At 32.7% G+C, this 18,031-nt stretch overlaps 1 protein-coding gene across 1 annotated transcript; it reads right to left on the bottom strand.

Moving 5' to 3' along the window:
• Positions 1–806: 806 nt before the first annotated feature.
• LOTGIDRAFT_174281 (hypothetical protein) lies at positions 807–4,485 on the bottom strand (the record flags this gene model as incomplete). The annotated part of the gene is made up of 8 exons (XM_009052609.1): positions 807–907; positions 1,605–1,719; positions 1,895–2,109; positions 2,533–2,704; positions 3,120–3,190; positions 3,331–3,429; positions 3,630–3,759; positions 4,186–4,485. The coding sequence occupies 8 exons, from the start codon at positions 4,483–4,485 to the stop codon at positions 807–809; spliced, it is 1,203 nt and encodes a 400-aa protein (XP_009050857.1).
• Between the last annotated feature and the right edge of the window lie 13,546 nt (positions 4,486–18,031).

Here is an 18,031-nt window from a genome sequence, read left to right as displayed (position 1 = left end):
TTTCCTGTTTTTATTCTTAATGGTAGTAATCACAGAAAAAAATAATATTTTTTTTAATTTTCCTCTATGGCTGGTTCGCTGTCAGCTAATTGAACATTAAACTGGCATGTCGGAAACTGTCCCGCAATATAAAGTGCACATATATGATTTTACTTTTTTATCTTGCGCGTGGCTGATATCATGTCAATATTTTCCATTTATATCGTTGGTTTGAATATAGTTTGTCATTTAGATAACATACCATAAGGACAGCAGTCAATAAGATTGTATGCAATTACAAAGTATTATTTCGTAAACAAAGACATCACAAATATTCTTTAAAATAACAGACTAACTAAAAGGTACATACATGTATATTATATTATGTTACAACAAGCCATAACCAATTTTTTGAGCGTCATTTATTTGACCAATAGTATCTTAGTCTCAGACACGAGAATGTTATAGCTAAGCCAATCAGTTATAGTGTACACTGCTCGCCGTCGAAATTTGAGCCTTCAAATTCCTGTGTGTCCAGAATTATCCGCATTTGAATTTTGAAATGGCGATTTGCGAATTAAAGATACTCTGTGAGTGAAATTCCTAGTTTGAAGTATTTCTAGTACATCTCAAGACTATTTACATATATTCAACACTTAAATCAACCCCACAAAATGGCGCAACTTTAAATAATAGGGAGATATACTACTATTTAGAAATTTACAATCTTAATTCTTACAATCCCTCAGTAAGGTTTCACACTTAAATGTATGAATCTATGCTGGCATGATTAGATTAAAAAAAGATTTGTTGGTCAGTCCAATAGTTCAGTTAGTTAACGTGGGGTACATACCTAATTGTTCTGCAACTGTTGAAGTTGTTTGTTCAAACGTTATCTCCTCTGGGTTGATATCGGCGTAAGCACTACCTAAATTATAGTAACAATGGTAAAAATTATATACTTACGTGTAGCTTAGTTGGTTTGTGTATTTCTCCTGTTCTCAACAACGAATGCCCTATTAATGATGGCCAAAAACGGAAGGTTATGGGAATGATCTCTCTAATCAAGAATTTTGAACAACGGTATAAGAAAGGAATAAAAGGGTACATGTACTCAGACTCTTTCGTCTATTGTGCGTTACAACTTTGGGAATTATTTAACTATCTATGTATAGCATCAAAGGGATTGTAAATTCGAGACGAAATCATCGATCATGAACACAATTTTATAAATAATTACTATGATCAAAACAGTTTAAAACAATTTAATGATATCAAAGGTCTTCAATGTCTACGAAAGAATAATTATTTTAAGAAATTATCTAGACACTGTAACACAGATAACATGTTGACTTGAAACTTATTTTATTAGTTCATGCCCTTACGTCTTCTTTTTCAAATTCATTTTGTAGCACATTTGCTAACAAAATAAATTCGAGGTGCTATAGATATTATCCTCAAAAGAAATGGGCGTTAGAGGCAAGTAACTTCCCTCGGCGTGCTAGACGGCACTACTAGTGACACAGACCTGTGCCGTCTGATCAGCTTTGGTCAAGGGGTCTATTTGTGAATTTGATGAGTATGTGCAATATCGGTGTCGTCGGTGATAAATAAATTAAACCAACCTAACTGTGCATGATTGATTGTTTTGTCGCTTATACCACCAGCAGATCTCACTTGTGTAGTTATTGCATAAACACTGTTCCAATGTAAACCAAACAATGTTACATTTTCTGCAGTCTAAAAAAAGCAACATGTAGGTTTCATCCACTGCTTTCCAAAAGTGAGACAAATTAGCTGTTTTTGTTGTTGAGAAACTCTAATTGTCATAACACGCCATTAATGACTAATGATCTAGGAAAAATATACCATAAGAATATTCTAGAATGGAAATGAAAAGAACAATGTTGGTTACCTTTGAAAGTAAACGGTCACCGTGATGAGGTATAATGTATTTACTTAATGCTATAGATGGTTCTTTTCTCCAAGTCAGAAAGATATGTTCTATATCGTTTGATGGTGAAATATATTGTGGGAGTGTCCAATTAATCTCTACATCAGATACTTCCTGACCATCGACTATATGTTTTGGTCCAATTTCCAATGTAATATTGGACAGTTGATCGGGAGCTAAAAGACAAAATCATCTAAATTTGATGACGACAAAAGTAAATTGGAAACCGGCGTCCTTCTTATCTCTCTGTACGTACATCAATGCCGTAACAAAGGCGACAACGTTCATACGTTCTTGAACAATGTAACATTCGTGAAAATTAACATGTTAAAAGATAATGAATGTTCTTGCCATCAGTTCATTTTATATTACACTTGTTGCGAATCCAATGCAGATCAAATACAACATTAAGTCTATAAAAGGGATTTAAAAGAGATTTTCTAGCCATTGTGCGTGCCGCATTTCATATCCACGTCAACCTGTGTGGTTCAAGTATCATAATAATATGAAAAAGACGTCAAGTGATTTGCAATAAAATGAATAAATATATACCTAATTTTACGCTTCAAACTCTGGTGTATAACTGGTCTGATACTTACCACATATATCATAGTCGTGTCCTGTAGAATTCAGACAATCTAAAGTTCTAAATTTAATTTTAGTTGATGGTTTACTGCTTTTTAAAAAATCCTTATCATAAGTCTCCACTTCCACAATATATTCACTATTAAAGTCTAAATCACTAATCTCAAACTCGAACTTGGACCATTCCTACATAAACGTGGAATACATTAAAAAATCATAGTTAATGTAGTATTGGAATGATAGTTCCAAGTAAAAGAGTTGAGACATTCAGACATCAAGGCAGTCTAAACGTAGTGAATGCAAAGTTTAATGTAATTGCTTAAAGTGACAGTTTCGCCATTTTTGGGGGTTGATTTAAGTCTTGAATATGTAAATAGTCTTCAGAAGTACTTGAAATGTACGAAAATCCCATAATTCCTTCAAAAATAGTTCATACTAGGAATTTAACTTTCTATTTCTTTAAATGACGACACAGGGACAGAAAAAAAGAAGACTTCCAGCTGTAATATATTTCAGTGGGAGAAAGGCCAATGTGGGCGTTTTGAAAAGGGAAAAGAATTTGATGCCCTCAAGGTTTAACAGTAAATAAGTTCCAAATTACCTTTACATCTTGTGTCTTGTAATTGCCATGGTTTGATTTCATCCAATATAATTTAAAATAACAACCACCATCTAAAAAAAATATAGAAACGTCATTACTGGATATATTTTTACAAAATGACGAATTAGATACAATAAACGGCATTCCTTAGTTTAAAAATGATCAACAGGTAAGGATTTAAATTTCTATTGAACAGAAAACAAATACTTACGTTTACCTGGAGTCCATCCCATCAAAGCATGAACTGATGATCCTTTATAATATTGCTTTATTAATGAAATACTCTTTGGAGCATCAACTCCAGCTCTGGCTATGAAAGGGAAAAAGACAGGTAACAATTTTCATACAAGCATTGGCCTACCATGGATCATCTATAACTATTTTCAGTTGGATCGAAAGGATCAGTGAAATAAATTAACAAAAAAAAAAAGATTTGGTATGGAAATTGACTTCAGATACGTTAATATAGTGAAAGTCGTTAGGGCGATTCCAATAGACAGAGATATTTACCCTCTGGTATACTAGTCCAGTCTGTATCTTTAGCTTTATCTACAATTCCCTCAACACCAACTACTGTTATTCTAAAATTATACTCTGATGATGGTGATAATCCTGTTATTGGAACAAAACTAAAATTGGTCTGAAATAGAACAAAATTTGCTTGAGACAATTAATGGGTTATTAAAGAAGGATTTTCAGGTGGAAAATAAAACCGTACCATAAGCGTATCATGTTATTAAGAGAAACAATTGGAAATGACATTTTAGGAGAAAAGATATTTTTTCCATAATAATATATATATAAATAGTTTTATTTAAATGTGCAAAATAGCGTGTATTTAATTCAAGTGGGTTCCACAGATTTTATCTCGCCGATCGACTAGTTGCCGTTGGGCGTTTCAATGTATTTTTTTTAAATTCCGATTTCCCCCAGAAAAGTTTAATTGTACTAACTGCCAGCGATAATTCATTGGTATGCTTTATTTTAATATAGTCAGTCCCAACCTTCTTGAAAAATATTTATTCTTCAGAATACTAGTATGTAGATTTATAGATTCAGGACTTACAAAAGCAACAGTTTTCCAGGCACTTTCTCTAATTTTGTATCTGCTTTTTAAACTAACAACAAAGGCTAGAGGTATGGAAGTTGAGACGCCATTTAAACCCAGAACATTCCATCTTAAATACACCAAAGAACTGTTGTCATCTCCTAGACCGTCCGAGACATCACTCGATCTCCGGTATTTTAACATTCTATCTATCATATCTTGATCTGGTAGTAATGGTGTGTATTTGCATACAACGGTCGGTTTAGTTAAAATGACATTAGCTGCTGACACCTCATTATCTGTAAAGACGAAAGACATGTGTAAAATAGCTATTTCAGTCAACAGAAGGAGAATACTTTTTGGTATGATTTGTGATTGACAAGTCAATAATAAATGAAGGAGAACCACATAATATGCAGACAAAACACACTTTTTTAAGAAGGTCAACCATCCACAAATGCAGTGTAAAATTCAGAGTCACTTTTTATTGAATTACAGTATACTTTTCATAACATTAAGGTTTTCATGTGGTCTTTACTCTGTGACATAAATCATTAGAACTACTACGATTTAACTTGTGGTTTGATGTTTACTACTCTTTTAATGATTACAACAATATATTTTTAGCACGACAGGCTTAACTATCAAGATATAATAGCATGGAATTATCTTTTGAAATGTTAGATGTTCTGATGAAAGTGCACGTTTAACATTTAATTTAATTTTCAAGAATTATTTAATACAGGTACCGATGTGCGTGCATGGAATCATTTGATGAATTTGAAAAGAACAAAGGAATACCGGGCTAATGTAAAAGTTAAAAGCTTTTCTTTGTTTGATTTTATGCCATGCAGGCTGTTCAACGGAAACTAATTCCATTGACATTAACACAAGGATTGTGTCAAACTATTCTGGCCTGAAAGATCGAAATCATGGTCTGTTTTCCAGGAAAGTTTTTGCAGGTTGACCTCAACAGACAGATCTGATTGTTGTACTTTAAAGAAAGTGTTTGTTTTCGTTGTAGCAATCGTGGTTATTTAAAGATAGCCCATAGCTCTCGTGGTCTGACTTAGAAGGAACGTTATCGAGGTCTGCCGTTTCAAGACAGCTCTGGTTGGTTGACTCTTAAAGATAGCTCCAGTAGTCTGACCTTTTATGACAGCTCTCTTAGTGTGATGTTTTATGATAGCTCTTAAGGACTGGTCTTTAAAAAAAAGCTTTTTTGGTTTGAACTTTATTTATAGTTGTAGAGATCAGAATGTAGTCAACTCTCTAGGTGGAAAAGATAGAACCGTTGTATTATAGAACACCTCTAATTTCTAGTCGACAGAAATTATGGCATTTTGGATCCTTTTTGTCACTTTCTCACTAACTGTGACAAAACAACGTTATTGGAATTCGTTTTCATGATTGATTCTTTCCGTCTCAAAAAATGGTTTTTTAAATATTTTGCACCCAATTTCTTCTTTCACACTCTTGAAAGGAAATAAATAAACATATACAATAATCTACGATTCAGTTTTGTATTGTTGTTTTTATGTCAAAAATGTAAACTGTATGAATGCAGATATATTTTTGTTTTCACTTTGTTTTGTTTTTTATTTTGTCGCTAATTGAAACGTGACAACAATGAACGAGAGCACCATAAAAAATCGTCGAATAAATTATTTTGACCTTTTGTAACAGAATAAATGGTTGAAATAATCTTAACACAATCTAATAATTGTATTAAATTATATGTTAGCAAAACATGAACATTACATGATTGTATAACAAAACTTATACATGAATCTCCACTCAAGTTATTTTTTTCACAATTCTGTATTAAATTGATTTCTACGCCTTCAGTCTTATGAACATGCTTTATAACAGGAATCATTTAAAATTTCAGTGAATAACATTGCCGTATAATAAATGTAGAACTGGTAATTGCAACAGTTTTGTTTTTGTTTTTAGTTTGAAAAAATAAGAATAGTGTCATTTTTCTGTTCCAGTTAAGTGTATTTACTAGCTAGTTATGCACAACACTTTCGTTGGTTGGTTGGCAGTTAACTTCCTTTTGCAGATACTGATATTGTAGACTAGGTAGTTGATGGTAGTCGTAGTAGGTGATAGTTGGATTGTATCAAATTGATAGATTATCTGTTGTTGGTTTGGTTGTTGAGAATTCCTAAGATCTAGTTCGGTCGAATGAAATAGCGGTGAAACTAAAACTAGACCCTAGATGGTTTGGCGTGAGTTACTATGACTTGGCTTGGTTTGGTTAGATTATTTGTAATGCATTCGTGTAGGAAATGCCTGTTTATAATCCTTACTGACATCTGACATAACTGGCATGATGAGAATCGGCTTAACATGTCAAAGAAAATAGGAAATGATAGTTTAGCATATTACGTTTCTTTGACTGATTAGGCTATTAAACATTCCAGTCTCATTTTTGGGTTAAGTTAGGATCAAGTTTTCTGAATTATGTTTTTCTAATTTCCTATAATCATTGCACTTTTCAGAATTTAATCCGCCGTCTATTTCTCCAAAGCAATTGTACCATGAATGTGTATTTTGACAGTGCCGTCGTTTCATACATACGATACCTCTGAACGACTACAATCTGTATGAGCGATAACCACCGTTCTAACATACATTTTATCTTCTGACAATAAACTCAGACTGTGTAGGCGATTAATGCGATTAGTAAATCTTTATTTTATTTGTGGATTGTAACCTTTGTATTCTATTTGAGTTAAGTTAAATATCTTACAATTATGGAAATCAATTTTTAAATGCCCAAGGCAAGATAAATTGATAATTAGTTAGACTAGCCGGATATAGTGAGTGTCTAGTTTCATAGAGACATTCACTCCAGGAATTGAAGAGAGCTATTTTAAGAAATGGCCAGGAATTAATTCCAGCTGTGTACGGTGTTAAGTATTCCAATATACACTTGAAAGATGTGATATAAAATTATCGAAACTTCGATAACAGCATTTTCAGACTAGATATATGGTACCATTAGAATGTCCACTTGTGATGTGTACATGCAACAAATACATGTATAGAATTTCCGAATTTGTTTAATAAGAGGCCGAGTATCAGACGTGAGAACCTTGTGAAAAAAAACATTAATTAAACGACACCTCGCCAATACTCTGAAGACTTATGACCTACTTGAAATATACAATTTTTGAAATAACGAGTTTTTGTTTTAAAACAGAAAAGAATGAGTCGCAAGGCAAAACATTGATAATATGATTCAATGCAACATATTTTCGTAACAAAAAACATATTTAACGTGTCGATGAAACCATACGTGATCTACTGAAAAATACTGATTATTTGATACAACTTACGGTTAACTATATTCAACGGAGAGTCAATAGACCTCAAAGGATAGTCATTATACCTTATGGCATTATCTTCTAGATTATTTTAATGGTCAACATATACTAGCCTAATGATTGACAAGTTTCAACTTATAGACAACTAGCCTTAATAGATGGTCAATTGGCGTCAGCTAATGGTCATATAGTGATTATTGAATAGAAATCTGATGATGGACAAATTTATTTATAATCAAATATTCTGAAGATAGCTTGCGAGGCAAGGTAACATACGCCCACTGGCAGCTGTCGGAAATGATAAAACAGTCCTTAGTGACTAAAGTACGAATTTTCTCATATTGAAGAAATTTTATTAGTTTGAATTCAATTACATATATATATATATATATATATATGCCAGTTATTTATGAGTAATTCTAAAAAAAATTTAAAATCATTATCAATAACCCAAATACAACAAACAATTAAATCACACAGCTCTAATTAAAGGCAAAAAACAACTTTTGACCCGTGTTTACTATTTCTAACAAATTTCGACGCGTTTTAACAATGTCAATGGTAATAACTCAAAAACCGTTCATCGAAAATGCGTCAAATTAGATCTTGTCCGAGATCTTATCAATTCCAATGATCACACCAAGTTTCATCAAAATTGGTTGAAAACTGTAGTTTCTTTTGTGCTCACGAACAAATATTGACGCGTTTTTATAAAGTCAAGGGCAATTAATCAAAAACATTTCATCGAAAATGCGTCAAGTTAGAACTTGTCCGAGATCTTATCAATTCCAGTGATCACACCAAGTTTCATCAGAATCGGTTGAAAACTGTGGCGTCAATCCTGCTCACAAACTATTTTTAACAAATTTCGATGCGTCTTAACAAAGTCAAGGACAATAACTCAAAAACCGTTCATCGAAAATGAGTCAAGTTAGAACTTGTCCGAGATCTTATCAATTCCAATGATCACACCAAGTTTCACCAAAATCAGTTGAAAAATGTAGCGTCAATCCTGCTCACAAACTATTTCTAACAAATTTCGACGCGTTTTAACAATGTCAAGGGAAATAACTCAAAAACCGTTCATCGAAAATGCGTCAAGTTAGAACTTGTCCGAGATCGTATCAATTCCAATGATCACACCAAGTTTCATCAGAATCGGTTGAAAACTGTAGCTTCAATCCTGCTCACGAACTATAGTTAACAAATTTCGACGCGTTTTAACAAAGTCAAGGGCAATATCTCAAAAACCGTCGAAAATATGTCAAATTCGAACTTGACCGAGATCATATCAACTGTAGTCTCTATAGTGCTCACAAGAAATGTTGACCGACGGACAGGGGCGACGACAATATACGACCACATATTCATGTGGGCTTATAAAAATGAATGTAATTAAACCAGTCTGAAATTGCATTATATATACCAATGTACTTGGCTATTCCCCTAATATAACGTTGGGAACTTGTCGAAGAATGATGGTTATGCAGGTTGACGAACAGGGTTAAGAGATAGTTTAAACAGTCTGATGAAGTCTTACTGTTTAAAGATGACTGCAACGTTAAGTCAAATTAGCTGCGATTACTCGTCTGAGCACCATATTATTTATATTTCTTTTCCATCATGAGACACGTTCACCATACTTATCGTAATTTTGAGACCTGGCTTCCGCTAAGTCCCAGTTTGTTTTAGAAATGTAATTTTTTTTACTCACTTCACACAGCTTAGGTTGCAGTAGTTGCAGCAACTATTCAACTTTCCTAGACCTTCTATAATGGCAAAGTTACTTTTGCAAAACCGAAAGTATAAAGTAGAAAATCGGCTCTTAAATTCACATTTGTGGCATCTTATAATATCTAATGTGATAGCCTTTTAAAACTTTCAAAATTCGTGGCACTCTTTTGACAAAATTTAGCATTTTTTGGTATTTTTCCCCAACTTACCAGACTTAAAATGTTACCAAAATGAATCCGTCAAACTTTTTATTTTACTTCACTTCGATTCTCATTTATTTCTGGTTGTCCTACTGTTGGCTGCCATTTTGATTTTCTTGAAACGCGATTTTTATTTAGACCCATCCGATTTGAATGATTTTGGTGTCAAATGAACAAATATAAAAAAAAACAGAACATTAGAAAGCCGGTTTTGGATTTTCACTTTTACTTTTTTGTCAATTACAAGTTGAATTTTTTCAAATTATGAAGGCTATGGCTAACAGTTGATTCTTTGATATTTCACTATTCCAGTCAAAGGTCATTGACCTATGTTATTACTTTCGTTTGTGATGTCTGACGTCTAGATCCGGTTTCACAAACTTTATTACCTACTCATCAGCATGCTTCTAGATTAATCTCTTATCGATAATATTTTCCACTACTCACCGTCGAAATTTATGCAGTCATATCCATGTGTGTCAAGAATTATCTGCGTTTTAAGAGATGACACGCCTTTTCTTGAGAATCGTCCATATAATTAAAGAAGACGTAATAGAATAGACATATATAGTATTATTATTATTTTAGTTCAAAGGTATATTTGAGGGGATCATCTGATTTCCGTACAGTTCTTGCCCTTCCTTTACATATATTCAAATAAAAAATTTGGCACATCCCCCCATAATACGTCTTTAAATATGCCATGTAGTTCGCCTGATTTAACGTTATTTTAAAATTTGAAAATTGTTTCTTACCAAAATTATCTCGGTAAATATCAGCACAACTTTGGAAGCATATGGCAGATTTCTGAAATAGATAGCAATGTACTATATGAGGCCTTATAACAATACAGCATTACACATATCGATAAACACATGCCTCCAGACATGACTCTATTATCTGTTAAAAGTACGGTCTTAGGTCAGAATTTCCCAGATCACACATTTGTCAATATGACATTATCAGGTGTGTTTTAATGAAATCAAGAGAGAACTAAACAAAGATAATAACCATATAAGTTTCATCGAACTTAATGACGAGAGTAATGACTAAAAAAACTATTCATCAAAAATTGAAATAAACTTTCCTCCCGACAAGGAGATTATGTCATAGTATATAACCAAAAAATTCACAGATAAATCATCTTGGTGTTTATTCAAGATAATATTCTCATTATTCTCAATTATCAAACCAACTCTGATGCTCGAGTTTTAACCGAGTTTATCGTCAATCTCGTCTGAGATATCTTCGATCTACAAGCTCTTACCTCTATTCTTATGTGCTCGCAATGATTGTATTTTGTAACTAAAGCGTTATTACTTTGATCATTTCGCATGATCTCTAAACCAATCGATGAATGATGTATGAACATCCGTAACTTTGAATATGTATTGAGACAGCTATATTGAGAAATTTGCCATTTATCAAGGTTATAGATCGATATTTTGCTTTCAATATGTTTCCGTAGTTTTAATAATGAAATGCATATTATAAAAAACAAAATGATTGGCTTTAGAAGCTCGTGAAATGCATTTGAAATCATTCACATGTCATTTGTGTACTTTAGACGAACGAATAATTTCATTGAGTTACCGGCCATGAGAGCTTTGTGTGTCTCTATGGAAATAAGCCCCGGCCGATTCGGTTGTCAATCTGTGACCTTTGTCATGTATCAAAATACGATTTGTGAGCAGATACTATATAATTTATAGTACTGATCATTGAAATAAAAAAAAATGAAAATGGGTTCGTTTTGAATTTCGTAATAAATGCCACCATGCAGTAAGAAAACAATATACTTACACATATCTTTTTACAGCTTTCTTCGTCCTGGTGATTGGCATGACACGGCTTTGAGCACTGGAAATATAAAGGATATTCAAGAAACAATCCAGCTTTCAGAATGAAAATACTAATCAATGTAGTCTTCAATTGGATAACAACTAATTAATAGATTAGATGGGTGGATGTCTATTTTCTGCAGGATAGTGTACAAGTTCTAACATACACTCACTTGCAGCTTTGAAAACATATTTCAATATGATTTATCTTTATTTTGATAATGAACAATTTTACTGCGCTTTAAAATCTGTCAAATTGTACTATTCTGCAGTTTTTAAAGCAACAATTTGATGCATTTTAAAGGAAAAGGTCAGATAGATATTTCCCTGGGTGTTTTTTCTTGCGTGTTTTCGGTGTTTTTTGCATGTTTCTGTAGTTTTGTGGTTACTTTTAATCAGTTAAAACAGAATTATACGATTCTATCTGGCTTTCTATTCTGGGTCTAACAAATCATTCATTTATGACAAAAAATATCGCCATCGCGTTAAATTCTTGTGGTAATTGATGTTTATTTTGGGGCTTTTTTCCATAAATGGAATAAATTAATGAGATGTCATTGTAAGGCTGAACAGCTGTTATAGCTAATATAAATAAAAAGAAAGACTTTGAACAATAAGCTTAAAAAATCTACAGTAGATTAAATAGAAGATGTTGTTATATAAAATATTGTTATCTTAGGATATATTTAATACATTATTAATCTTAAAGATATATTAAATTGTGACTTATAAATGTAAATATCCGCAGGTGTCAACTAAAAAGCTTCCCAGCTTTAAAGATCGTCTGGTTTAGTGGTCTGATTCAGGTGGCTGGATATAGACATCAACAACAACATATATAATTTCCATAGAGAACTTTCCATTATCCATATTATTACATCACATATGATGCCCTCGGGTACCCTAGGTAGATATACCAGTATGACAGTTCATATCCGTCGTGTGCTTCAGTTCACACCAGATGTTTTAAGAAATGCTTAGTGGCAATTTAGAATGTTGTTTGTAGTCGACTTATATTTCAGTTTATAATGATATTTGTCTTGATAGATGTATGTCGCTCTTTCTCCTACTATTCAGACCATGTGACATTCAAAGAATTTATATGGAATGTTAATGACATATTCATAAAAAACTATTTTTGCATACAATAAGTGTAGGATATGAACTTTTAAATATAAAAGTACATACAAAGCGTTCATACTGTATTTTTACCTTTATAAAAATATCTTATTCATGAATTAATTTAAAGAAAAGTATTGACAGTAACCATATTGTATCTCTTTATTCGTCTAGTACAGGACTTTCAATCTTTTCCCTTCCATTTTAGAAATCTTCTTTCTGTCTCCCTTTTTGCATGACTATTTTTGGTAAATTTTGGTCTAGATTTAGAATTTGATGTCTGAAATTGCATTATCTTTAAGATTTGGTGAGATGATGAGAGACCTAAAGGCGGAAGGCTAATTCTGAAAATAGTCGTTTTGTGAACTGCCAAACTTTAGCGGATGAGTAGTCTACTTTCAATTTTAGTAGCTCAAAATTTTCATGGTCATCATATATTGAATTTTTTAGGAGACATTGAGGATTAGTCAGGCTTCGACATATTGAAAAGCTTTCAACGAAAAAGTTGTAGAAGGTTGAATTTCGTGTTTTAACATGGGAAGAGATGGCATATTAATTAGTGGAGTGAGTCTTTATGTCAAAATTGGGTCAATAAGAATAATTACAGTACTGTAAGTAAGTGAGTAAACTATGTTGAGAAAATATTGACTACTGAAAGATACAGATTTATTATATTTGCCAATCAATATCGTCTTCACAATTTTGAGACTTTCTATAACGAAGATATAAATCTGTTCAGGAATCAAAGCGAATTTAATCTATAACTCATAAGGGTATATTTTATGAATCATACGCAAGATATTGTATTATTCAAGAATTATACTCCAATGTACCTAAAGGTAGACTTAAATTCCTTAGCCAAATGTTTCTGTCTGAAACAATATGATGAACTCGGCTCCGAAGGTATAAAAAAACACCTTTAGGAATAATAGGGGATAATGAGTTTCCATTGGGATATCGAAATTGTTTTGAAATGGTTAGTTACCAAACTATACAAGGATAATCATCATTTAAAACATTATAATTTCTAATTTTTCTTTAACGGATAAACCTAGTCATCATGTATATTACAATATATAGTGTATGACTTTTGTATAAGTCTACTGATAGTTTCATAATGTCGTGATTTCAATGTTTCAAGAAGAATATCATTTTGAATTAACATAAGTTTTTTTTTTATGAAATACACGCCGATAGAGAATTGGTAGTAATCATTTATTAAACTCTTGTAACAAGTTTCTTGATTTTTCAAGTATCTAATTTAGATCGTTGCCGCTTTGGAAGTAGATTACTAAGATAACTTCCTTGTTGTTGAGAAAATTGTAAGAACTTTGAAACTAGCAATTATGCTGCTATTTAAACATGATCTCTCAGATCAGCAAACAGTAGGTTCACCTGACTTTGTCATTCATTAAGATCTTGGATATTAAACTCATTTCATGGCTATCAGGTTTATTTTTAGTGTGTGGGACTCGAATGGGAAATGTCGGTTTTCCTTTGCCATAACAGATCTGGGTTGACGAATGAACGTGAATTTCTATTTTACTTACAGAGAGGCATTTTGCAGAATCAGCACCACAGTTGTATGGTCTGTACACATCAAACATCTCTTTAGAATTAGCAATCCGCTGTATACCAAACTGAAATTAAACTATATCAGTATTTAAACATCCATAAGAAAAATAAAAATGATCGATCTAGAATTGAGATCAGAAGAATGAGCACGAGATGGTGCCCAGTTGTGGAGAAACAACAAGTCACATAAAACATAATGATTTCCGGCACTTATACCATACCAAAATTTTGCAGGCAACAACTTCAGAAATATTCACCGAAAATTTTAAAAGCGAATCCCGTGTGCACATTTCTTAGATTTTGTATTTTGAGTATTTGACAAGGGAAAGAACTCATAAACAGGTGTTATTATGTGTCCATCTCTGTGTGTGGGTGAATACAAAAAGTGAACGATTAATACAGTAAAATCAATCAGATCAGGTTTCATTGGAGAATGTGATTGAGATACTAGCATTTATCTGATATTTTTAACCGCCTACCGTTCATTACGCCTCACTTCACAACGCATCAGCATTAAATGTCGAACAATAGGTCAGCGACGACATGCTGGTTGTTACAATATTCGTCAATAGATACTATTTTTGTAAATATTGTGCAGCGTGAAACATACGAAATTGTATCAAATCCAAGTCTTTTCAGCATCTTTAACTGTCATCACCCACAAAGCGAGTGTCTTTCGCCATAGTGACTTAAACTGTGTATCTCTAGGGAAGTAGTTACTGATTATTTTAAAATCATAAATACCAGTAGAGATTTTACTTCCAATGTTTCATAGTGTGTCCTCGTGTATCTTATTACGTATTGACAATCCCAAACGCAGGGTTAAGTGCACCCAGTAGCTTAAGTAAGTGCGTCTTGAACATCTTCTGAATCCACTGCACACTTCGGTTGAGGGAGTGCATGCTCTATTGCTATTTCTATATGAGTGCAGGTTTATTATTCTGACAAACGTTTTACCAGTTCTAAGAACAATAGTAATAAAACTAGTCAGCAATAAAATGTCCCATACAGACGAGACAGACTTGCATAATTGCATTTTTTTTTTCAATTTGTAACCAAACCTATTATATTATCTTATCTATACTACCATCATCAGTTTAAGCACGATTCTAATAATCATTATCATTTTATTATAGTCCCGTCATTATATATTACTCTGCTACATTACTATTTATATGCGATCTCAGAGATAATCCTCAGACAAGAATAAACTGGAACATCTCTTACAGAACAATATAGGCTAAACCAGATGAAACATACTAATCGCCAGACAAAATCACGAAACAGTATTATTTTTCAAATCAAACAAATGCCAATTATAAATACGTAACGGGGTCACAAAGCCCTACAGAACTGTTCTGAAGCCGTGACGCATGTGACAAATACACTTTCTTTATCGATAACTTTACCGAGAACTAGTGCAATAACTTGATGATCACAGATTGCAGTCGTTCAGGTCGACAAGATCATTTTATTTATTAGCATGCAGACTAGCTACTGATCAAAAATGCCAGAAGCTGTCTCCGATTTTGTTAGTAGCAAGGTCATCCATATATTATGATTTGAATGACTTGTCAAACTCCTATCAAAGTATCACCAATACGCATTTTTACAACTACCAATTGAGGCCACGAGAGAAACTGACAGATCGGTCAATAGTGTTAAATTATTTGTATTCTCGTTTTCAGGTATGAAGATGAATTAAATTTTAATGAAATAAAAAAGTCTTTAGGCGTAAGTATTACCTTTATTTTTCTTCAATTAATCTCACGAATTCATAATATTACACTGGTTGAAGAAAATGACAAATGTTGCCATGAAGACTCAACGAAAAATTTAGTTCGAAATCGCACTAGTAGATTTGCATCAGGTTTATCACGGTAATCAGAGCTTATCGTGTTGATGACATTCGTTTCTAGGTCACTCACGAGGTTATTTGTAAGAACATATTTACGAGTGACACTTTACGAGTCTCGAAAAATACACATATTCTACGAAATAACTGTCTCATTTTAACTGGGACATAATAAAACAAACATATTTTGACATTTATTGTGGTTTTGCAAACCAAAATTATTCAAAAAACTATCTTCAAACTATTTACAAATTATCGTTCACCTTTAAAATTACGCTAGGACTTTGCAAATATCACGGTGTTTAATGGCAACCATTTTAACTTGTACTTTCTCTAGATGTGTGATTTTGATAGTGCAACTGTTTGTAAAAAAATCCAAATATAAATTCCCCCAAAAATTTCAAGAACATGATATCATTGATAATTGGTTAACTGGCAATAACTAGCTAGCGTTAACTAGTGTTGGATGAATAGGTTATAATCAGAATTATTTCCCAGTTGCCCTAAATCTATGGACTATATCAATGTCGCAATGATACAGTCGCTATACCACCAGCGGTAATACTCGTTCACAATGATTTGTTCCATTCACATCAGAGGTAGATTGAATTATACGGAATTTGACAAGAGTTGCCGAACGACTTTTTCATAGACATCATGTGATCAAAATAAAAAGAGCTAAAAACTTCAAGGTAGGTCATTGCTACAGGTTATGAATTTTTCCACCCCTTATACGGAATTTTACTGCACTAAATTCTTTCTTATACAACGTGCACTTAAATTATAATTACATAATCGGTGACTCAAAGATAGCGTGCATAGGTGGCATACGCCAACTATCAGGTTTGAATAAACTAAAACATTTGGAAGAACGGTAATAATTACCAGTATGAAATATTGAATCAAGTATTAAATTAGGTAATAATTTCACCCAAATTCTAGTGTCAACGGTCAACGAACAAAGATAGTAAATCAAGTAATATTTTTTCTTTTTATACGCCCACACATTCCAGCGCGAGATTTCATCTGTCACTGCCATTGAGACTGCTAGACTGCTATCCATTCCCGAGTTTGATTGCTCAGCCACACTGTCAGGAAAAACTTCCAGAGCGCGAGTCTTTCGAGACAGAGGTTATATAAGAACACAACCAATTAATGACAATATTGACTTATGGTTTATTACCAATTAAGATGAAAGATAATAGTCTTCAACCGTTTCAAGCAAACAAAACATACAATATACTTTTCTCAGGTCACAATACGCCCACCTTCAACTTCAGAAAAAAAAAAGAAATGACAAGAACGTTCCTTAGTTATTGTTTCTTCCACTGGATATGTATGACATTTATTGCTGTCATAAACATCCGCGTAGACATGAAAAATATACAGACTGCTATAGTGATAAACTATAGACTATTTATCTGTTAAAAGATAGCTTGCCAGGCAAGGTAACATACGCCCACTATCAGCTGTCGGAAATGATAACAAAGTCTGTAGACGGACAGACGGACGGACAGGGGCGACCACAATTGATAAAAACAGACTATAAAACTAAATATACGTGCCTTGTAGAATAAGCGCAAATGCAAACAAACAATCACGAATACACTTACTTGAGCAATTTGGATTTGCTCAGATATTGACCTTTCCTGGTATGGTAATGGTAGAGCTTTTATTTAATTATCCCCAAAAACCGAGCTAATAAAATATAATATATATTTATTTTGGAAAATGTAAATAACGAATAAGAGGACGAATAATATTGAAGCAACCTTTAAATCATAAACACAGAATGCATATTCAGATGGACTCATTTCATATCTACCTTAATGTAATGTTTTTGTAAAGTACATAACCAATGAAGTGGACCAAGACCGGGTTAAAAAACCTTGACATTTGGTTGATAAATGTGGTATGTTTACAAGTGACATAATAAATATACTCGAAGGATATAGAAAGAATTCGTTATAGTGTTCTAGCTTACTTATAAATAATTCTTCATATATAGTCTAGGATAGGTAATTATAAATTATTTCAAACTATTTCCTTTTTTTCCATGAGCTGTTTGATCAACTGAGTATATATTATAGGATTCCATTTTTGGCAATTATAATTGAGATGATAGAAGACCTTCGTGGATATTTGTACTAAAAAGCCGGTTGAAGAATATCTAAAAAGGTTACATTAACTCAATCATTGTTATTA

This window comes from Lottia gigantea (genome assembly GCF_000327385.1).
Source record: "Lottia gigantea unplaced genomic scaffold LOTGIsca_189, whole genome shotgun sequence".
NCBI classification, from domain to species: Eukaryota; Metazoa; Mollusca; class Gastropoda; family Lottiidae; genus Lottia; species Lottia gigantea.
This window is presented reverse-complemented; position numbering and strand designations above follow the sequence as displayed.